The following is a 24,879-nucleotide window of genomic DNA, read 5'->3' as shown; positions in this document are numbered from 1 at the left end:
ATTCTCTCCATGTTAATTTCGGTTTTAGGTTTCTCTTGTTCTTGGTTGCGTATGCGATTTATGCTTTGTAAACTTGTTTCGATTTTTTCAATGAAATAACTATTTGTTTCGATTCATATAAAGTTGCGATTTCTAGTTTTTGGTTTTATGATTTTTGGTTTCTACCGTGATCTATCATTGTATGATTTCAATATCTAAGTGTTATGTATACGCTTGTAGCATGATATTTAGGTTGTTGGATTAAAGACTTATACTATGAACATGTTTATATTTTCTATGTAGTTTCGAAAATTACATGTTTGTTGGTTAAGTAGGTAACATGCTTAATGAATTCAATATGCATGGCGTTGGAATTACATGATAGAATAAGTATGTTAGATTTCAATGAAGGTCGTTGGCAAAAGTTGAATGTGTTAAGTGTCTATGTGTTTAGGTTACTGCTTTGGACCCTAATGACATGATTCAACCTTAGTTGTACATTATAGTGTCTCAGCATGATTCTTAGAGGAGGACTAGAACAGTGTCTCAGCATGATTCTTAGAGGAGGACTAGAACTTGATTTTCGTTAGCTTTTATGTGAATTGTTTTGGTGATGGTTTGTGTAAGTGTTGATTGATCACATGTATATATTAGTGTAGGTTTTATTTTTCTGTTTTTATCTTTTTTCCGAAACTTATATCTCAAATCCTTAATCTCTTTGTGAATTCGTTGTTAAATGTTTGTGATTCTTTGCCCTGGTGGATCTCCGATTTGTGAACGATACCCTCTTCCTTTATACTACTAATGATGCTTACAAGGTTAATATTGATGTCGAGTAATCAAACCGATCAACATGACATCGTTGCACTGCGTTCTCAGAAGAGAAGTGTAAAAGTAATCGTGACAATAATTGTGACCGTATCTGAATATGTGATCACTTGGAAGAGATGATCCGCTCAATAGGAACTCAAGAACAATTGAGGGTGTCAAAAACTCAAGAATTAGGGGAGATGAGAAACCAAAGCATGCCTTCACCCATATTTCTTCTATATATTTTTATCAAATATGAATTTATTATTAATATAAATAACATTAACATGGCCGACAAAAATATAAATTCGAATTCGCACGCGCAAATGTGACCTTCTGCACCTGTGTTAGTAGAGATATATAATGTATCTATTTGTATAAATTATCAGTATTGATTAAATATAGTAGGGTTATGGAATTCCTAAACAATTTTTCCATTTTTGGCCCCTTCTCATAACTATTAACCAAGACATAATTAAATTGCAAGAAGACAAATTGTTAAAAAGTATGAGGAGACAAATCCTAATTATTAAACCAACTATCCCACGTATCTCCCTCTTTCCTTCACGTCTCTTATGACACTTGTTTAGTTCAAACTTCCTCTACACAACAAATTTAAAAACAAATTACAATTGAGAGACTACAAAAGCCAACGGTAAAGATCTCTACCTCCACCACAGTCCCCGTCCCCATTTACTATTGGCAATGGTTTTCTATTTTTGTTGCGTGTTGGAAGCATCAACGTAGTTCCTAAGACTTCGCTATCGTACAGAGAGAGAGAGAGAGAGAGAGAGAGAGAGAGAGAGAGAGAGAGAGAGAGAGAGAGAGAGAGAGAGAGAGAGAGAGAGAGAGTGGGAAGTCTAGGATATGATCGGTTCGATTACTCGACATCAATATTAACCCTGTAAACATCGTTAGTAGTATAAAGTAAGAGGGTATCGTTCACAAACTGGGGATCCACCAAGGCAAAGAATCACAAACATTTAACAACGAATTCATAAGAGATAAAAAGATTTGATAGTTATGGATTATAAGTATAAAAACAGAAAATAAAACCTAAACTAATATATACATGTGATCAACCAACCAACACACAAACATCACCAAACAAAACGTCACAAGTAGCTTCGAAATCATAATCTCATCCTATGTAAACACCGAGCCTTAGCAAACAAGTATTGAGTGAACAAACAACAACCTAATGCCGAACTAGGTTACTTAGCGCATCCCTAACTCGAAATATGGCTTGATAATCTTATCTTAGCGCTTAGAAATTACAAGGTAACATATCATTCTCAATCTTACCACTTCATTGATTCATCTCTTATCTAATTACTTAGTGCATTTTAGATAGCAAATAGATCATGGTTAATCCCTAGTGATTACTAACAAGTCAAGCATGTCACTTAATTTAACAAGTTAACAAAAATACTTACCAATCCTATATGCAAAACTAACTTAGCGCCTTAAATCACATATAGTTAACGCACAAGAAAGAGAATCATTAAATCATTGAATAATAAACTCACGGCATCTACATAGAAATCATAGAAAATAATTTCAGAACTACTTTATAACATCTTGCAAAATCGTAAACTACATAAGAGTATTCCACAAATTCGGAACTAACCAAAAACAGAAATACAACATCACACAAAAAATCCGAAATGAAAATATAATTGAAGAAGTAATGAGTTACACTTTGTAAATATCCTTAGCGGTATCAAAACAAGGCATCACGGCTTCAACTTGAATGGCAATCCTAGGCGTAGCGCTTTGGATCGAATGGAATGAAAGGAAGATGGTGTTTACGGCTTGAATGGCTTTAAGGATGATGAGTAGTGTTTAAGGCAGAGCTTTGGCTAGTCTTGTGAGCAAGGTTGATGATTATTTTCTGTGGAAATGAGGTACTATATATAGAGGAAAAACCCAAGGGAGGCTGGCCACAAAGTCCACAAAGTTGAAACCAAATTGGTTTAGGTTTCCTATATTTTCTCGATTCGGCAGAGCTGACATTTGTGCCTTGTTGTCGCCATAACTTTCGCTAGAAAATAGCTATTGAGGTGATTCCAATTGCATTTGAAAATCGACGTCCGTAGCTTTTCATCCATATATCATACATTGTGTGAGTCATTGTGAGCTGTCCAGGGGAGCCCGTCAAAGTTGGATGACCTGCACGGTAGAATTTTGATTCTGATAAGGATTGGACATTAATTGCATATCTTCTTCCTCCTTTAATGCTGATTTGTTTTGCACGAAAATATCTTCATATACACCTTGGAAATCCATCTCCAACTTGGTTTTAGAATCCAACTCCCAATAGGAAACCATCAATGTCGCACGACCTCTCCTTATTCCTTGCGCAACTAGGATTGCTTTCCTTCTCCAACATGGATTTGTCTTTTCTAATAAGAATAAGTACGTTAGAAACAAAGAAATAGGAAATGATGAATCCTACTCGAACAAGGAATCATATCTCAACAAAGATTCTTAACACTTAGCACGATTTCATCATCAATTCACTCATAATCGATATAAGCTTTACCTAGACACTTATTCATACAAAAGAAACTAAAACATACTAAATAAGAGGTAACAGAGAGTAAGAATAGGGCATAAACACATTAAAAACGTCACACTTTGTGCTCTTATCAGATATAGCAGAAACGACATGAGGGTGCACAGTTTGCACATGGGAAATAGAAACTTAGGTCTTGTTATTGATAATTATTCCCACTAAATTGTAGTTAGTGGTAAAAACACTTTTTCTTTATACAAAATTACAATAGATACAACTTTGAGTCCATAATTATTAATAGAAGCATAATACTGTGTTTGGATAGAGGAAAAACAATGAGGAATTTAATTAATTCCATAAATTTGATATTCATCTTCATGTTTGGATTGAAATTCAAAGGAAACTGTAAATTAGATAAAGGGAATTTGAAACTTGTTTTCCCTGTTTATTTTCCATAGAAAAAATGTGTCATTCTTCAATTCCCAATCTTTTCTATGCAATTCTAACCATTTTTTAAAATCCAGGGAATAATATTCAAACAAACGAATTCTCAATTCTTAGAATTTTATATTCCTGAAAATAGAATTTCCATGAAAATAAGATTTCTATCAAAGTAAGATTACTTCATCCAAACACAGCTTTAGTGGATTTCCACCCATTTAAACTAACAGATTATGTTAATCAATAAATTATGATTTTACCCTTTTTTTAAAAAAAAATTACGACATTATTGAGCATCAGTAGCATTAGGCCAACATTATTGAGGGTCAGTAGCATTATGCCTTTTTAAGCTTCAATAACATTACTTTGTTTTTCTTTGTCAATAACATTATGCTGGGGGCAGTAGCATTATGACATTCTTATACGATCAGTATCACTAGGACAATGGTTCAATGGTGTTTGAATCAAACTCATGACATTTTACATAAAATTAGTAGTCTAGAATGTATTGACTCTAAATTTCTAATTGTTCCACAGTAGGCTTATGAACATCAATAACATAATAAACCCAAAATTAAAATAAGAATAAAAACGCATTTGAAATGCTAAATCACAACAAAAAAACCAACCTAAAACACCCATCCAAAGCCATAGACATCATTAGCCATCAAAACCAAAGAGGTTGGAGATCAACATCATCATTGAAACCACTTCCACCGCCGGCTTCTTAAAGCTACTGCATTCCTGGAGAGCAAAATCTCAGACCTGGTCTTGATGGCATACCCCCTAAATCATTCTAGCCCAATCGGATTTGATTTTGTAGTTCAAGTTGACAACGACCCAAGTCGAGTTAAAAATATTTTGTCGACACAATGACGCTTTTATTGGTTCCTATTTCGGCTCAACCTCAGCCTTTATGATCAGCAAGTAGAGATCTACAAGGGGATCTATATAAGAGAGGTTTTTTAGGGCCGCTATGTTCTAATCCCCTGACTCATAATCGAAGTGGTCTAGTGCGATCTCATGCCCGGCCATCATTAAGTTGGGTCTGAGCTGCCTGCGGCAATTGTAGAGGGTCATGGAAGCATCAACATAATTGTTGAGGCTTCGACGTTGTATAGAGAGAGAGAGAGAGAGTTGAAGCTTTGGGATATAGAGGATCATAGTTTGCACATGGATAATAGAGTTGAAGCTTAGGTCTTTTTATTGATAATTATTCTGACTAAATTGTAGTGCGTGGTAAAAACCTTTTTTTTTATACACAAAAAATACCAATAGATACAATTTAGTGCATAATTATCAATAACAAGTTTGCTTTTCAATATTAGCACTAGCAAATTTCCATCCATTCAAACTAACATATTGTGTGAATCACTAAATTATAATTTTACACTTTTTAATTTTTCTTTATTACATTATTGAGGATCAGTAGCATTAGGACGACATTGTTGAGGGTTAGTAGCATTATGCCATTTTTAGTGTCAATAGCATTACGTTGTTTTTAAGGGTTAGTAGCATTACGGTGGCCATTAACATTATGTCATTTTTATATGATCAGTGGTACTAGGACAATGGTTCATGGGTGTTGTTTGAATCAAACTCATGACATTTGTTGGGGTCGAAAATTGAAGATCACAATGATAGCCGGTGTTGGGCTTGATGATATAGTCTTCCCCTTATGAGTTGCAAGACTAAGCCCAAAGCCTCTCCTTGGAAAGACTATGTTGTGATGTTGCAAAGGCTCCGGGCGTGAGAAATCACAAAGGGACTTAGTGGTGAGCTTGATGGAGGAGCTAGGATCTCATGAGTGTAACAAGATGCATGCTCATGGACATGATGAAAGGCTTGATGTGGGTGTTGGTGATATCAAAGTGAAACATATGTGGATGTTTGGGATGAGGGTGGTGATTTTAGGTATGCATGAAGAAGGTGGTGGAGGTGGTAGTTTGTATGTAGAAGTCTGGTTGCCCCCTCGTTCACTGTAGCCCTCCTTTAAATAGATTTTTTTCACTAGCGATGGGGTTTAAAAAGGACTTGTGACCTCTTATTTTAGCAAAGGTGAGGCTATTCTTTTTACTACCAAGGTCTTGACTCTTAAGCTAAAAGAGCGTAAAGAATAGACAACAGGCTCACGTTGTTTTGAGACTTAATATTGGCTTCCTACCAAGCTATTCTTGGTTATGAGCCTAGATGATAAATGGGCCTCGGGTTTCCTTCAATCCAAAAGGGTGAAAATTATGGTGATATAAGGTTTGGCTTGAAGTACCATGTGACACTAGATGCCCTAGGTTATGAGAGATACCTGTTATAAGCCACGGGAAATCCAAATTCAAGTTTGGTCCTTGACTCCCAAGATGCCTTAGATACTTGATATTTGGCTTCCTTAGGCCTTGTAGAATCATGTATCCATCCATACCACAACCCACCGATAAGCCCCATTTGACCGGTGTCTTGGGTACACGTTGCTAATTGGCCACGTGGCACGCTACGTCAGTGTTGGCATGTGTTTGTCTAAGCTTGGCATGTGTTGGCTTGTATTGGCGTGTGTATGAATTGTGTAAACTCCTGTGTATTTAGTGGCCTCTGTATGGGACCATCTGCCGAGGAGGAGGGCACATGGGCATGGATAGCATGACTTGCCTTATTCTTAGGTGGGCTGGGTATCCATAAGAGACTACGTTGGCCCAAGGAAAAGAGTGTGGAAGTGCATGACATGGCTCAAGTGCGGTTTAATTTAGGGGGGATGCTTGGCTCGTGTGTTTGCTCCCTGCACCCTTTTGAGCATGGCATGACACGACATGATTAGCTATTTTCCTTTTAGTTTCCCTGGGTGAGATAATGAGTAAATATCTAACTATAATAATTTTTGAGCATTGTTTTATGAACCAAGTTGTAGCCCAGGCCCAAGCTTAGGCCCAAGCTTTGCCTTTCAAAGCTCTTCATACTTAGACAAAAAAATAAAGTGAAATTTTTTGGTATCAACATTAGCCCCGTTGATCATGTGACTCGTATGTCACGGGTCACATAATCAGCCAAAAACCCAAAAATACATTCTTGCTTTGTAGAAGTTGTAGGAAAATGTGAAACTTTCAAGGATAGGACCTGACTTGTCGTTACTACAAATGCGAGTAAGAAGTAAATTAATCGTATGTTACCAATATTCAGGTAAACCGCGTGGGACTGCGTGAAGGGTGCATGATGTCTATGAATGTGTTATGTATGGAGCATGGCTTGGCTTACTAGTGATGAAAAGGCACACATCGTATATCACCACCACTTCTCCTCTTTGTTTTTTGGCTGTGAAGAAGATTGCAGTGCATGTCACCAAAGCCAAAGACACGTTTTTGTTTTGCTGTGAATGATATCGCCATGCATATTACCAAAGCCAAAGGCATGATTTTTTTTGTTGGTTGTGAAGGAGATTACCATGCATGTCACAAAAGCTAAAGCCTATGGCACCTTTTTTTTCTTTTTTTTGGATGTGAGGGAGATCGCCATGCATATCGTCAAAGCCAAAGCCAGCCAAAGGCTCTTTTTTTTTTGGGAAAGAGATCACCATGCATGTCACCAAAGCCAAAGACACTTTTTTTTATGTGAAGGAGATTCCCATGCATGTCGCCAAAGCCAAATGCTCCTTTATTTTTTGGAAAAGAGATCGCCGTGTATGTCACCAAAGCCAAAGGTACTTTTTTTTTTCAATGAAGGGGATTAACATGCATGTCCTCAAGGCGAAATTTGCATGTCCTCAAGGTGAAAAGCCCTTTTTTTATGTGAAGGGGATTGTCATGCATGTTCTCAAGGCGAAAGTCCCCTCTTTTGTTTGGCTGTTAAGGGAGATTGCCCATGCATGTCCTCGAGATGACATGGCCTTGACTAATATTCGGCTGGTTAGAAATAAAAAATTAAATAACCAAAATGAAGGTATGACAATTATTATTGTAATCATATTTAGTGCAAATTGTAGTGATCAACAGTGGCTGAACCGCTTGAAAATGTTGACTTAGATTGCCATGCATGGCCCACTGTCGACATACAAACAAGCTCAGTCTGAAGGGAAGATGACATACATTCTGCAACGTCCAGGGACTGAAGGATATACACCCATTTCGTGTGAAAATACGATGATTTCACCAAAGAATCATTGCAGGGGTTCTATGAACATAGTCCTAGAAGACCTGTCAAGTGGCTTCAAGTGTCAACATCCGGTGGGAATGGAAAAACTATGAGTGTCGTAATAGGTGTGAGGAAGCCGGCACATAAGAAAATGGTTGGTCTTCAACCCTCATCGGTATGTGGGGTCAACAGTCGTGGTATATCAACAAAAGGAGTCGGAACAACAAGTCAGGTAGGGAAATTATTCAAACACCGAGCCGAAAAATTGAGTAAGACCAAAGTAAAATGAAAAGGTCCTGGTGAATGAAGGGTCGTATGAAGAATGAATCTAAGGCAGGACAGCTGAGGTAGTATGATTCATTATTACTCTTTAGTTGGTTGAAGAATGCAAATGTTTTCAATAATTATTTCTACCATTTCAAATCGCCATCTGTTGTCATAGATTTAGTTAATCAAACTTCGGGTAGAAGGAAATCTTAAGTCTGTTAATCTGGGAATGATAATCTTGTGTAACGACTCTTTGTCATTTCGTCGAACATGCTATGGGCATGGATATTTTGACTGTTAATGTTGTTAATCAGGTAGTTAGATTGTTTATTAGCACCTTGGTTATGGTGCATGTTACTATCTTGCTATTAATGTTTCATGGTCATAGAAGTAAACATCTTATGTTGTTAATGCAGTGGAGTTTATGTTAGGTATTTAGTCCAACAGGTCATGGGTATCAGTTTAACCCTCAGTTTAATACCTACAAGTTTGGAGCTTTGCCCTTGGAAATTATTCCGGGCCCTCCGTTCCGCTTGCCAAGCAGCGGTGTGCGTGCATAAGAAATTACAAAACTTTTTTGTGCCACTTTCGTATGAGTAGCATGGTGGTGGGTGTATACTGATTAGTATGTACAACGGTACAAGACTACAAAAACATTTGACAAAAAAGGCACACATCATATGTGGCCTTTACCTTGGTGGCCGTTGTAAAAAAATACCACAAATTTTATGCAAATATGACAATTTAATTATTATAATAATCAAATTGCCACATTTGAATGCAAATGTGAGATCTTTTCATAATTGTCACACCACTAAGGGCCACAAATCCATACTTGTATGACTTTTGTATTTGTGGCATATACATATGTTTTTTGTAGTGCAAGGAGTTTGCCAAAGATGAAATCTAATTCTTTGATCCCTAATTTAACATACTTAATGATATAACATAATAAAAGCATATTCAAACAAACTAATTTTCAATATGAGCACTTACTTAATCCCTAAGTATACAAACATAATGCATATGCATAATGATACCATAATTTTAACAGATTATTTTAGAATTGTAGATGTTTCATAAGCATGGAGATATCACCAACATTCCATCTGGTGTCAGCGTCTTCCCATTTCCTTCCAAAGTGGCTTTCACATTAGAAGTCGTTCAAGACCCTGCAGATTTATCTTTTTGACGACTTTTTAAGTTGTTTAACATTCCCTCAGCTTCGGTGGGAATATTGAAAGGCCATTTGGAGGGTATACCATTCAAGCGTAAGGGGAGGCAATCGAATTGCAGCCGCGGCTTCTTCTAAAGTGTTGTACCCCTTGTACACTGGTCTTTGACAAGCGTCGGTGTTATTCTTACATTGCATCCATGTCTTGTATATTCCTGGTTCCTTTCCAACCCAAACAACATAGTACTCATATACCATTCCTTACGAACAACACTGAATTTAAATGCAAAACCATGAGCATCAAAAGGGACATTGACTAAATCATACCGTATTTTATCAAGATGTCTTCCATCAACTGTAAACTACGTAACCTTCGTTTGAAAGTCGCATATTTTAGACATGAAAGGTACTTCAAATTTGCAGCAGAAAATACTCATCGGTGAACTCTAATACTTGGTGTAATGGTTGTGATAGGGGTGGACACGCCCCGAAAACCGAAAAAAAACCATATCTAAATCTTAAAAAACCGAAAACCGAAAGAAAAACCGAATCAAAAATAAAAAATCGGACCGATTATGTTTGGGTTGGGTTTTGGGTTTAGTCCCTCATAAACCGAATAAAACCAACAGACCCAAATAACCTGAATTCAACGATTAACGTCATCGTTTTGGTATATTTTTACTTTAATTATTTAAAAAAATGTAAAACTAATCTAATCAATCTTGCGGTCTCTCTCATCTCAGACAAAAAAAAACTTATGGCCCTCTCTTTCTAAATCTTCACTTTTTAGTTTAGCGCTATATTAAAAGTTCACTTCATTCCGCAAAACCAATCCATATAACTCCTCCCTCCTCCCTCTTCTCTCCTCACCTCCTTCGATCTCTATTTCCTGTCGCTTCTATTTGTATCGTGACTCTAAAAATTGAATTCTCTAATCAATGATTTTATTAATGTTTCATATCCTCAATGAATAAGTATCAATAACAGATCACATGAGACATGAAAGAAGACTTTGACATACCAGATGACCTACATTACGGACTTAGCGATGTTCAATTACCTAAACCCATAAGGAGTGCAAATATTTTTGTTCCTCTCTGATTTTAATTTAGTAGAGTTTTTTGTACTTGAGCTAAATATGCACTATGGAGATGTTAGAGTCAATTAGGTATGGAATAATCATTAGACCATTTGTTTTTCATTTTTATGTTAAATTTTGTACTTTTAAAATTAATATATAATATTACGTATTTTACATACAGGTAAAACTGAAAAAAAAAACTAAACTGTGCGGGTTGGGTTGGGTTGTAGGTCACAGTCTCTAAAATAGAAAACCCGAACCGAATCGAACCGAATTTAAAATTTGGGTTGGGTTATGGGTTTGTCCAAAACCGAACCGTATTGACCCGTATCCACCCCTAAGTTGTGATGTTATAATGTGGTCTTGCCAAAATTGGAGGTCTGAGGGTCAGTATTTATAAAATGCCATGTCAAAACTCAAAACTATGAAGGAACTCCCACCTGCAATAATATAATGTGGCATGCCTTCAGTGTCATGCATTTATTGGGTTGTGTTTTTGTTATTGGTTATTAGACCAGTCAATCAAATAATGTCTTTTCTCCGTCTTCTCTATGTAAATGGAGAGATTCAAAAGTTAATTACATCCTTTACTAAAAATAAAGTTAATTAATTTACAAAACTATTACATAAATACATGGATGTGGCGGCCACTGGTAATGATAAGTGGGTCGATATGATAGTTCATCTACTTAGAGCAAGTTCACCCGTTGAGTCAATAGGTCAGGGTCATTGGGTCACTAGGTTAATAGGTCAGTGCACTGTTCACTGCCACTAGACTTTTGGTTCCAACATTGGGTCAAGATCACTAGGTCAGTTCATGTTCATCCATTATTATATGGATATCGAACAAAAAAAAATGATGTAAATAAATTATAGTGAAGCCAAACTCTTGTGTAAGGCTAGAAACGTTTTCTTGGGTGTAAAATATATATTGTAAAATTTTGTTCGAAAGAAGTGAAAGAGAACAACTATAAATTTTCTAACTATTATGACTTATTTTTATTAAAGCTTGTAATATAACTTTTTCTTTGGAGAAAATAATTACGAGTTGCTTGTCTCTTTCAAAACAACTAGACTTGTACCCCCGTGCCATGCATGTGTATTGTGTAAAGATGAAAAAAAAAACAGATTTTATTTGTTGTTATATGTTCTATTTTGTTTTTAGAAGACTTATCATTTTTGATTTTTTTAACACAATCATTTTGTGTAAATGTGTTTGATAAAAAAAGTATTTTAAGTAAAATATAATTTGGTAGTTTTTGAAAGGTGCCCGCTTTATAGTAATAGAGATATGAAGCTGGTATCTTTTCATTAATTACAAGCCATTGGATTTAGTGTTAATTCAAAACTATAGCACTTCAATTTTCAAAGTAGCCAATGGCTACAAACCATGTCAGCAAAAGCAGGCCCACTAAAAGATAAAAAGCTTGGGCCACGCTAAAAGCCTAGGTCAGTTTGAAGAGAAACATGGGTCATGGATTTTTGACCCATGGGTCATTTATTGTTGGCTTGACCCAACACCAATGGAATGTGCAAAATGCAAAAATTCTCTGACATGGGTCAAAAAATGACGTGGTGCCATGAAAAAATAAGTCCCGTGAACTTGCTCTTATGTGATAGTTTTGAAAAGGGAGTTGCTACTAGGACCTCCATATTTACTCACTAGACCTCTCATGCTTTTTATATCTCAATTTTATTTTTAAATATAAGAATTTGCTCACTAGTAGAAGATGGTGGTGTCTTTGATGAACACATAAGTTCACGTTAAATCTAAACATTGGTTAGCAGCTAAGTAGCACGGACACGGACACGAGTGTCCGTATTCGACACGATTCAATACGTAGACACGGCATATAGAAATTTTTTTGGACACGGACACGTGGTGGACACGTTAATTAAATATTATTTTAATATATATATATATATATTTATTAAAAAAATATTTTATAAATTTGAAAGTATTTAGAATTTTAGATGTATATATATGTCAAAGTGTGCATTAAAATGATGAAAACATAACTTGTTAGAATGGCTAAGGACTTGATAAGTACCTTGGATAACCAAGGTTTGAATCCCACCACAAGCATTCTTATTTTTATCACGAGTTTCTCTTCTTATATATATTAAAGTGTGCATAAATATAACAAAAACTGAATCTGTTAGAATGATTGAGGAGTTGTTGAGTGCCTTGGATGACCAAGGTTCGATTCTCACCATAAGCACTTTCACTTTTATTATGAGGTGGTGCGTGTCCGCGTGTCCGGGCCGTGTCCAAAGTCAGTTTGCGTGTCCGGCGCGTATTGGGGCGTGTCCGTATGCGTATCCGTGTCGGACACGCGATACGCCACTACAATGGCGTGTCCGTGCAACCTAGGTTAGCAGGGTTCTTTAGTTCGATTCACCCCGATACATGGACTTCGGTATGTCCTCCCATCACCCAACAGTGAGCGAGGCGATTGGTTTGAGTAGTTTGAAATTATTTCTCGCTTAAATAGCCATTTGAAAGGTAAGTTTTTAGGTATTCCTAAATGGTTTCCCATGGTTGATAATGAAGGATTTGCTTATAGTAGGTGGTGTTTTATGTATGATAAACAAGCAAAAATTGGTGAGTGGGTTCGTGCGAACGTTCCCTGATCAAGGAAATCTATTTTAACTTCAAGAAGAGTTGTGGAAACAGGTAGTGTAGGAGCACTAAAGAAAAAACTTAAGAATGAAGCTGGTGGGAGTTCTACCGGGACTCTGAGCACGGTGCTAACCTTTCTATGTAATCGCCACAAGATCCACCAATGCAAAATTTGCACGTGAAATGATAGTTTTTATCGAGACTCGAGAGGTGGCTGAACGGTTCCCGGACCTCCTTGAGAGAGGGGAGTGAATTTGATTTGTATTGAATCATTGATGTTGTAGGTACCGCTTATTTTTCTAATGTGTTATGTTATCTTGACAAGTTGTAGTATGCTTGTACATTTGAAATAATAATCCTGTTTTTAAACCTAAGTGCTTTTTGGTTCTGTGAAGTTGTTAATTGTTGTGAAATGATAACAACGGGTGCAAATTGAATTCTTATTACATCTACACTGTGATTTAGGTCTTACTGAATACGTTTTTAGTAACATTGTATCACAAGGACTTCGTCATGTTGTTCGACCATGAACCGATGTTCGAGCTGGAAAAACGGATCCTCCTCAGAGAACAATCAGCAAGCCCCGGTGTCGAACCCTGGACGGTTCGACCCTTCGTTCTCTGTTGTTGTTGGCGTGCCAGTACCTTTGAGTTAGGTACAACTCTTGCTTTGTTGATGATGACTACGCTCCACGTACTGTCTTCGTCTCAAACGATTGCTCCGCAGTTGCTGATAAACCGCTGAAGTTCGAATGACCTATACACAACCGGAGTTGCTAGGTACATTTCACTCCACCTCAAGTAGATGGCCGATCTTACTTTAGACCGCTTGGCAAAAAGCAGAGCTTATATTGTGTCGTTAATAGCATGACTCTCTCGCGAATGGAATTTGCTGACTAGTGCAGACTTTGGGTTTGCTATAAGCTAGGCTAGCGACTCGATGGACTTGACTCGAATTGCCGAAGTTAATCGGACTTGTTGCTACATGCAGCGCAAGGCGTGCATCTGGGTAGCTCCGCTCCGATGGGAGACTTGGTTGCCGAAGTTAATCGGACTTTTGCTCCGTTGGGAGACTTTGACTATGTGGTTGTGCGATAGTTTGTTTGACATTGCGTGTGTTATTCTGCGCATTCGACCCTCCTTATATAGAGAACACAAATTGTTCTTTCTTGCGAATGAAGTCCTCAGAACCTCCTAGTTGATTTAGATTCACCTTCCTTAATCAACTCAGATTCTATACGGCGATAATCCCCTAAATCTATTCCAATATGGCAGATAATCTTGCTTTGTGATATACTTTCCCCAAATATCCGGTCCACGGGCCTAAGTAGTCTATATAATACCGGAGTATTATTTTAGGCCCAAACATTGCCCCCCAAGCCTTGAAATTGAAGACCCCGCGAAATTGAAAAGGGCTAGAAGAAAACCCCAAACGGTTATCTTTTAAAAATAATCTGAAACGCTTTAAGTTCCCCCGTCACCAACTGACGCGCGCCTTCTCCTCAAACCACTACAACCTTTCGAGCTGAAGTACGCGAGAAACACTTACTGTTTCAAAACTCAAACCAGTTCCAATCGAGCAAACGTGACTCCTCCCTGAACCCATCAACTATCATAATCTGTCAGGGCCTATGTGGATTCTAGACCTCTGGATTCAGGTCTACTTTGTGGAGCTGTGAAATGAAAATACAAGGGACTTCCGTCTAACAGAAGTATTGGGAAATGCATTTGTTGGTTTGGAGCCCAACTTCTCTCTTCGCTACGCAGTATGCTTCGAGTACTTCTACACCCGGGACACCTCAGCTCTTGACTCCGCACAACTGCTGCTAGACCGTATTCACCCTAAAGCCATCCGAGGCGGCTTCTTAACCCTCAGACGCTATGATGGAGAGAGTCGGTATTTGTTTGAACAAGCTGTATCCATGGCGGATCTACCCCGACATCCCTGCAACGGAGTAGAACTCTATGCCCCCATCTATTCGCGATGCAGTTAGGAATGATTCAAATGATTCCATTCCCTCTTATTGAGAGTCTGAACCTGTTTTCCTTATGGCGACGCCCCATGGTCCCTGTTACTGACACCAATCCTAGACACCAGCCCCCGTCTCAATTGCAACCCACTCCCCTTCCTGTACTAGCAAGTGGAAGTATTCTTCGCTGCTTTCGTGTTGACGAAGCCTACCCTCAATGGTGAGAGAGAATCAATTCTGGCCAGTGGGAGTAACGCTCGCGGGTCATTTTCCAGTACATCTTCCAGACGGGGCTCATGAGATATTTGTAGGAGGACCCTGAGGTTCCTGGGGATGAGGATTTGCTGCGGGAAGTTATTCCAAATGCTGTCAGAATCGTGCCTTCAAGGGTAAAATCCTAACGCCTCTTCGAACTCCTACAGTTCTTGTTTCAACACTGATTACAAACCACTAACTGGTTCATATTGCAGGTTTTTGAGAACACAGCTGGTGCTTCCTCCTCCCAAGGCCGTAAACAAGGAAGAACAACCTCTAGTCCTGATAATGACGCGGATGATCCTGACGCCATAGACTTCAATCATGTAAGTCTTCCTCCATATTTGATAACAACACTAAAGACTGTTGTAACCTCCTCCACTAACCAACTCCTGTAAATGTCAGTTGATTCAAAGGAGAAGAATAGGTGCCTTAAACACCTCTTCCCCGCTCGCGATTGCTAACCAGGTCAGCCCTAGCCAATGACTGGGACCAGCAACCCAGAGACAGCCATCGAGGTAAAAAGAACACACTACTTGTTCCAATTGGCGCTGTATTCATGAACCACTCTGACTGATTCTCATCTGATTTGTAGGTTCGCGAGACCCCAACTTCTATACCTCTATCTACCCCTCACGTTGTAGCCCCCGCGATGGAAGACCCTACCGTAAGTGGTCAAACACGCTGTTGCCCCCTATAATAACACTTTATTGTTCGCTAAGATGTAGTTCTTTAACTTATATTGATTGCCTGTGGGTCAATGATATCCTTCATGGTCTCTAACACAGGTTCATGCTGACGCTCAATCACCTACCATGGAAGTCACGACTGCTATATTACCGACTGTGGCTGTGAACCAAGAAACCACTCAGACCACTCCCCCCATTATGGTGGCGAACGCTTAGATCTTGGAGTTGCAAATGTCAATCGTCCCTACAACGGTGCTCTCCCATTCCTCTTCAACCCAAATTCAGGAGAATGAAGTGGGAGATGAAGAAGACGTGACCAGTTCCAACCAAGCAGATGAAGATGTGGAGCATTCCTTCGCGGCTGCGGACCCAGCGAGCCCTGATGACACACCACAACCTACTCTAGGAAGCGAGGCTCCCTCTCCTCATTCTGATGGGGTAATACCTTTAACCACTTCCTGGTTTATGCGTTTCTACCTTTCTCTGTAAACACTTAGTTGTTTTATTAATTGTTCTTTAGTCTCTGTAGGTTGTGGCAACTGCGACTACTTCTAGCCTGCCAATTGTGCCAACTGTTGGAGCTTCTGGATCCATACCCGCTGCTGATCCAACCGGGAATTGCCCTAGTCCCTCTTTGGAAGATCTCCTGGATGATATGTTAGGTCCGGCCAGCCCCCTAATGTCTATAGAGTCTCAAGAACTTGTCCATGCCCGGGCACAACTCCCGGAACTATCCTCTGGAGACCTAACTGATCCAGTTCGTTTGGCTAAGGTGAATGATGCCCTTCACTACCTGAAACTACACTCACCTGACCCGAGCCCAGTCACGAATGCTGAACAGGCACTGAACACCATCCTGGTCTCATGGCAGAATGCCACAACTTGAGGAGCCAAGCTAAGAGTCTGTCCCAACACAACGCTGATGCTCGACAATTCGTTACGCAAAGCCCTGCTCAACTTAGGACCAAACTTCATTATGCCAAGACCAGCCGCGCGTAACAAATTAGTGCATTGCGGCAATAACTAGCAGAGCTTGAAGCTGAGCAAGTTAGGGAGCTCAAGGCTGTAGAAGATGAGATAAGAAGTGTTGTGCCCCAAATACAAGAGCGCAAAAGGCAACTGGCGGCCTCTGAGGCTAAAGAAAGGAGACTCAACAATCTGATATGTGACAAGGCCAACGATACTGGAAAGCTCCTCTTAGATATTCGCCTTGTTTGGCATAAAATGTAACTTGAACAAGAATGCATTTCAATAGTAAGAATTGTAACTTATCTCTATCTGCTTCTCCTACTGGCGTCTCCTTGATTCATTCACAACCCAACTACAAGCCCACGACTGGAGCCCAACTCAATTCGTCACCGTGTAAGTTCACATGCAAACCCTCGTAAACCGGAGCAATCAATACTGGCGAACGCGCAAACCGTTTCAGGTTGACCATTATTGCTGCAATTAATCCCGGGTGTGATCTCCAAATCCGTATCTTTAATCTCAACCCTTGAATCCAAGTTTCTTCCGCTATAAAATGAAACCCTAAGGGAAGATCTCACCACGCTTTCTTTCGCAGCCTCCAACCATGTCGATTCCATTTCCTTCTTCGAAACCCCTTAGGTTTCCTAAGTTTCATCCCCCAGACCTGCAAACTCAGTAGCACTTTGTGAGAGCCTTATTCTACCCTCAAATGTGAGATGGGAGTCTTATTCCACCCTCACATCCTCCCTTCTTTGTAGTTCCACACCCGGAATCTACCCTGCATTAAGGGTTGTTCCTAGTGAAGGATTACAAGTAAGAGAGCAAAAGGTAGCCCTTCCCGTGGCCTATGCATCATTGTTTAGTCGTCGAGCATCGGGAAGCAGGCTGCCGAATCCGGGACCAGAGCCAATAGGTACAACATGCTCGTCACGTACCTCTTTTGATACGCGACGCTAGCTGTTGTACCTCCCATGTGCAATATCCTCCAATCTCCCTTCTTTGAGGGAACATCAGGTGAATGCTGCAAACCAAGGCTCAGGATCCCTCATGCTACCACCAGTTTTCCAATTAGAACATATATTTGGCAACAAGCTGGTTCCAATCGGTCCTTAACTGGTGCAGTTTAATCTCAAGTTTCTCGCGGCGGTGGGATGAACAAGAAGCAATGTGAAGACCTTTCCACCTAGTATAGATGGTATCAGAGCTTGTTAAGGCTCACATGCAATAGTATAGGTCTTGTATAAAGTTTCTGGCCACAAAGCCATATGAATAAAACACAACTTGTTTCATAAAAACACTTGTTATTGTTTCATTGCTGCATAACCAAAGTTATAACCCATGCTAGACCACAAATATTGGTCCAATGTATTACACAAAATGCCGGAGCACAAGTAAGAAACTCAGAAAGTTTCAGAAACTCGCTAGGTTCGAAAAAAAAAATTGTTTGGGTTCACGAACTTATGGATTAGAACGTTCGCGACCGAGCAAAAATGCCTGTATTCGCAATTGCTCTGAGTATCCATGGTGTTGCCCCCCTGTTTACTTGGTTGAAAGAATGTAATCCAAGAAAACACTAGACGAACCCTCGCTATATTGCTCGCACCGTAGTCGGTGGATCTTCATATTCCCAAACACTAGGAAAGTACTTCTTAAGATGGCGACCATTCATGGGATTTCTATGAGCATTCCCGTCAGTGTCGCGAAGGTAGTAAGCGCCTTTGCCCATGACTCGATCAATCACATAAGGACCTTCCCATTTAGCAGACCATTTACCGCGACCATCAACTCGTTCACCAAAAGGCAAACAAACTTTCCAAACTAAGTCCCCAACTCCAAAGTTGCGTCCTCGCGTGCGTTTGTCATAAAGTCGCGCTATCTTTTTCTTTTCGGCAATAAGGCTATCAAGAGCTTCCATCCGGCGAAGGTCCAAGTCCTCATGTTCTTGAAAGATAGCTTGAACATAGTCCTCCCCAATCAACTGGTGCAGTTGGAGTACGCTTGGAAGTTCTATAAGCCCATAATGTGTGATCCAACTCTGTATTCCACGATTGCGGATTTGCATCTAACATTCGCTTGAGTATAGATAGAATGACGAGGTTGCTAGCTTCTGCCTGGCCATTCGCTTGCATAATAAGGACTGGAATGCAGAAACTTGATCCCATAGCCAGCTAGGAATTTCTGGGTCTTCTCAGCCATGAAACCTGCCCCCCTGTCTGCAACCAAACATTTTGGAATACCATACCTGGTGATAATATATTTGAAGATGAAGTCCGTGATCACCTCTGAAGACGTCGTCTTGACTGGTATGGCCTCGACCCATTTGGTGAAGAAATCTGTAGCCAAGAGAATGTGCTTGTGCTGCAAGGAAGAATTGTGGTGAATCTCCCCAATAAAGTCTAAAGCCCAGCCGCGACCCAGCCAAGGTTTAATGATTGGTTGTAGAGGAACGTCAGGCACATGCTGGACTGGCCCATGCATTTGACATTCAATGCAACCCTGTGCGAAACTGATGCAGTCCTTGAGCATGGTAGGCCAATAAAAATCATATCGGCGAATGAGCCAACGCATCTTTGGACCGGCTTGGTGAGAACCACAATTGCCACAGTGAACCTCTCGCAAGCACCTCTTAGCCTCAGCTCCATAAATGCATCGTAGGTACAAGCCATCTTCTGGCCTGCGCAATAGTTCACCGCCTCGAAGGACGTAGGTAGTAGCAAAATATCTAACCCTCTTGTCCACCGGTGCAGAAGGATCAGTGAAGTACTGGATAATCGATTGCCGCCAATCTACATCAATAGTATCAATAACAGCTACCAACCATTCATCGTTAACCTCCTTTCTTGCCATAAAGGAAGGTAATGTGCGTCTCTGAACCTTCAAAATGCTCTCGCGAACGCCATCTGCCAAGCGAATGCCCGTAGCCAACTGTGCTAATTCATTGGCAGCGAAATTTCGTTCGCGAGGAATATAATCAAGCATCACATCGGCAAATTGGTCTAACAATTCCGATGCTCGTTCCAAAAAAAGGAGTAATGCAAAGTTGTTACACTTGTAGATCCCCTTGAGCTGGTTAATGACTAAGAGGGAATCATCTAATACCTCCACCTCGGTGACCTCCAGATCAAGCAACAACTCCAAACCAATGATGATGGCCTCATATTCTGCGTGATTGTTAGTGCACTTCCACTCCAGCTGGAAAGAGTAACAATGTCTGACGCCAGAGGGATTAACCAATGTAACACCCGCTCCGGACAAGTGATCGGTGCTGCTACCATCGAAGTATAAAACCCAAGGCTGAGTGTGAACGAAGGAAACAACCACATTATGGTCGTCAATGTCCTCCACAATAGGATGATGCAACAAGAAATCGGACACTGCATGTCCTGTAGCGCCTTTAAGGGTGTATACTGTAAAGAAAACTCTGATAACGCCAAAATCCACTTACCAATCCGACCCCTAAGCATAGATCTGGTAAGCATATACTTCACCAAATCAGTTTGTGCCACCACCACCGTAGTAAAGGATAGCATGTAATGGAGAAGCTTAGTACCTGCGAAGTACAGAGCTAAACATAACCTCTCAATGGGCGAGTATCTAGTTTCAGCGTCTAACAAGGTTCGGCTCAAGTAATAAACCGCATGTTCAACCTTCTTGCCCCCCTCTCCATCACCATCATGTGCAATGAGTCCTGCGATGGAGTAAGGAGATGCAGAGATGTATAACTTCAAAGGTATTCCCGGCCGTGGGGGTCTAAGAACAGGTGGATGAGTAAGGTATTCCTTGATTTTGTCAAAAGCTGCCTGTTGCGTAGGTCCCCACTGAAATTCTTGATCCGCCTTAAGCTTCAGCAAAGGAGAGAAGACTGCGGTTTTGCCAGCGGAATTAGAAATGAAGCGTCGAAGGAAGTTTATTTTCCCGAGCAAACTCTGAAGTTCCTTCTTGTTCCTTGGTGCCGGCGTATCTAACACAGCTTTAGCCTTATCTTCCGCGACCTCAATACCTCTTTCATGCACTATGAAACCCAAGAAGTCTTCTGCTCGAACCCCAAAAATGCATTTAGCTGGGTTCATCCTAAGCTTCTGCTTTCTCATCCTGGTGAACACTGTCCGCAAATTCTCGATGTGATCTTCCTTCTTCTTAGACTTGACTACCACGTCATCTATATACAACTTTGAGAATGTCCCCCAGCACATCATGAAAAATCAGGTTCATTGCTCACTGGTATGTAGCCCCCGCGTTGGTCAAACCAAACGGCATGTAGTTATATTCAAACACTCCAGTGAACCCTGGGCATCGGAATGCTGTTTTGTGCCTATCCGGTTCATAAACATGAATCTGATGGTAACCCGCAGTACCGTCCATAAAAGATAATAATTCATGCCCTGCGACCGCATCGACCAACATATCTACCACGGGCATAGGATAGACATCCTTTGGTGTCGCAGTATTCAGGTTCCTGTAGTCCACACACACGCGAATCTTACCATTTTTCTTCCGTACCGGTACTATGTTTGACAACCACTGAGAATATTTGGCTGGTCGGATAATACCGGCTTGGAACATGTTCTGAACCTCTTTCTTGACTGCTGTTGCTGTGTCTGCACTCATTCGTCGTGGACTTTGTTGTACCGGCTTGTACCCGTCCATGATGGGCAAACGATGGCAGACCAAATCTAGTGACAAGCCCGGCATGTCCTCGAATTTCTCAGCAAAGCAATCGCAGAACTCCTGCAACAACTCCACCAAACGTTGTCTCAGTTCCTCATCCAGGTGTTTACTTATTCCAACCTCCATGGGCTCGTCTGTAGCCCCAAGATTGATCTTTTCCATTAGATCCTTTACTTTAGGTGGAGTATCATCCAAAGCTGCTGGTGCTGGTTGAATGAACTCCTCCTTTGCCTGAATTTCAGTCAAATCATCCTCAATGCATTCGACTAGTGCCACTGCTCCCCAAGCCTCCTGTTCCTCTCTGTAAATAGATAAACATTGGAGAAAGGACACATAGGCCTGCTTCTGCTCCTTGGCCAGTGATGTACTCATGGAAGAGGATTTTTTGCTTTCACGATAAAGCCAGGTCTATCTATGTTTGTCTTGACCTGTACTAGACCCCATCGTGTCAATTCTGTAGAAGTCACCCCAACTGGACGACCCTTAGTATCTATCTCGGCAACTCCCAATGGTCTCATGTCACCATAATAATACTCCGCATCCAGGATACTGGACGCGACCGAGTATGGTTGGTCATCTGCCTTTACTAATTCTGCCTTGTCAGTTGCGGGATCCCACATCAACATCTCTTGGTGTAGAGTAGAAGGGATGCAGTAAGCTCGATGTATCCAATCCCTACCCAGTATGATGCTGTATGGAGCGGTGCAATCCGTGACGAAGAATGTCTGAAACAGTTCCGAAGGTCCTATTTTGACTTTGAGGATCAACACTCCCAAGGTCTTAGTAAAGTTGCCAGCAAAACTCCTGACCTTGAGATTGCTACTGAGAACCTTTTTCTTTGCGATTCCAAGTGCTTCGACTGTTTTTACGGTAATGATACTAACTGCTGCACCACCATCGACGAGGATTTTGTTCACTCTCTTTCCCTCCATCTCAGCTGATATGTATAAAGGTTTAATGTGTTGAGTCATGGTCGCGGTAGGCTTTGTGAAATCATAAAGAAGCGTTGGAGCTCTGTCATCATGTGAGATCTATCAGCTCCCTCTTTCCTCGAGTCTTTCTCAACAGTTGACACCTCGGCAGATGACAACTCTGCGATTGTACCCACCTCCTAGGCCTGCGTCTCACCTCCAATGAATAGATGAGATGGCAATGGCCGTGGAAGAGCATACTTCGACGACAAGGTGAACACCATGTTGCAACTACGCACTCTATCTAGCTTCGGTGTTCCCTCCTCAAAGGCATCCCTATGAGAGAGATCAAACATGTTGCAGTCTGGAGTAGCGACCATCTCGTCATCATAAGCTTGTTCCAGCTCATCCTCTGGATCAGAAAACTCTAACTCGTGCTCCTTACTGCCTGGCTCCTCCATATCCTCATCTGGCATGGACCCAGTTGACGTTCGCGAGGGGAACTTACTCCTGAGATATTCCGTTAGCGATTGTTCCTGAGGAGCCTTAGGAGGAATGACCACTGTCGTAGCCTCGACCTCTTCTAGAACCACCAATATTGACTGTTGCGCTATTGGAACCACTAGCGTTGCTTCTTTGATCTTCAGTTTCCAATCAAACTGTGGCTTAACTTCCTCTAGGACTGGTTCCTGATGGCCTGGCCTACTCACCGACTTTTTAGGTATCCATTTAGATTGCATAGGTGGAACGACACTACTTCGCTGTTGTTTCTGCTGAATAGAAACACTCTGTGCATGTTATTTATTTGTTGCTCTACCATCAGTAGATGCGTAAGACAACCTATCATGGATTGAAACTCTTCGTGTAGGAGCAGTTTCCACTGGCCGTTTAATTTGATCATGAACGCTTTCCCTGGGGTATGGCTCCCTCATGTGGTGATCATTCCGGCGAATGTGCACATATGGCTTGAAACTAAGCTTTTCAACTGTCTCTCGCAACAACCAAGGTGGCTGCTCTAGCTGATCGCAAGAGAGCTCCCGTCGGTTATACGCCTCTAGCGTTCGCTTGGCCTTTACCCATCTTTTATGAACGTTCCTCTTCTGAGTTTTCATAGCTTCTTTAGCTCTTCCATGCTCTTGAACGTACCAGACATCGGGTTTTAGCGACCTCGGCGTAGGTGGTATGTACGGCCGTTGTAGGACCTCGTGCGAAGCCTGAGCTTCTGGTCCCGGTGTTCCCATTCGCTGCCCTCCAAGAACGTTCGTGACCCTGCCCACCTGAATGTGGTCTTTTCAACACCTGAGCATAAGTGTCCATCTGAACTCTAGCTTTCTTGGAGTCTTTCCTCTTGGAAAGATTTGTCGGCGAGCGAGGCCTCCGGTGCCTTCGCGATTCTTCGCGGTTGTCGGTATTATCACAGTTGATGGAACACTCCTTCTTGCACCGATTGCAAAGCACATAAGTTTTGGCTTTCGCGATATTTTGTTCCTTGTATTGGACAACGCTCTTGTGTTTCCCCGGGCCAGATTGCTTGGCTATCACAACCTCCTGCTCCGCGGATACTCTTTTCGCTGTTGCCTCCACACCCAAACCAGGGTCTGAAGCGAAGGCCAACACTCCCTCATCTAACCACTGTTGTACCTAGTCCTTGAGCTGTGTGCAAATACGAGTATCATGAGTCCAAACGTTATGAAACTTACAATACCGTTTACCTTTAACTTCGTCCGTGGATGGGAATTCAGTCCATGGTACAATGGTTTCACCCTCAGCAATAAGCTTGTCCAAGATCTCATGAGCCAATGACGCGTCATAAGTATATTCAGCAAACCTAGAAGGGCGATGAGTCTTCAATGGTGTTGTCAATGGTGTGACTTCTACCACTGACATTGTAGGGAAGGGATCAATATTGACCCAAGATGCGGCTCTTTCAGTGTCCACCCCAAGCATTCCTTTGTTAATCCAAGTCTGCAACTGATCCTTGAGCTTAACACAATCAGCTGTGTGGTGATTGAACAAGTTATGAAACTTGCAATACTTCTTCCCCTCGATCTGCGCTGCGGTAGGCATCGCAGTGTCATGCTTCACTCTTCCACTCGCGAACAACTCATCCAGAATTTCTAGAGCCTTGTGACCGTTGTAGGTGTATGACTCATACTCGGGCTTGGTGAATGCTACTGTAGAAATCTTGACAGGATCCCTGGACATCTTCAAAGCCTTAGACTTCAATGCATGTCTTCTAGCTATCTCTACCGCAGCTACTTCATCATCTACTTCCTCGACCCACTGCTCTTCGTATGGACATGGTGTGTAGAAAGGATCTACATGCGAGTAGATAGTGGAAACCCTCTTAGTCCCGGATGGAACTGCATATCGTGGTTTCAACGTCCCAGGGTGATAAGAAACATGTGAACC

The 24,879-nt window shown here is 41.1% G+C and overlaps 1 protein-coding gene across 1 annotated transcript; it reads right to left on the bottom strand.

Moving 5' to 3' along the window:
* Positions 1 to 18,988: 18,988 nt before the first annotated feature.
* On the bottom strand, positions 18,989 to 21,081 carry LOC126783925 (uncharacterized). Its single transcript, XM_050509458.1, has 2 exons — positions 20,439 to 21,081; positions 18,989 to 20,295 (listed from the first exon to the last, which is right to left on the bottom strand). The coding sequence occupies exons 1-2, from the start codon at positions 21,079 to 21,081 to the stop codon at positions 18,989 to 18,991; spliced, it is 1,950 nt and encodes a 649-aa protein (XP_050365415.1).
* Between the last annotated feature and the right edge of the window lie 3,798 nt (positions 21,082 to 24,879).

Source organism: Argentina anserina, chromosome 2 (assembly GCF_933775445.1).
Source record: "Argentina anserina chromosome 2, drPotAnse1.1, whole genome shotgun sequence".
Taxonomy (NCBI): domain Eukaryota; kingdom Viridiplantae; phylum Streptophyta; class Magnoliopsida; order Rosales; family Rosaceae; genus Argentina; species Argentina anserina.
The sequence above is the reverse complement of the archived record's forward strand: the minus strand, read 5'-3'. Positions and strand labels throughout refer to the sequence as shown.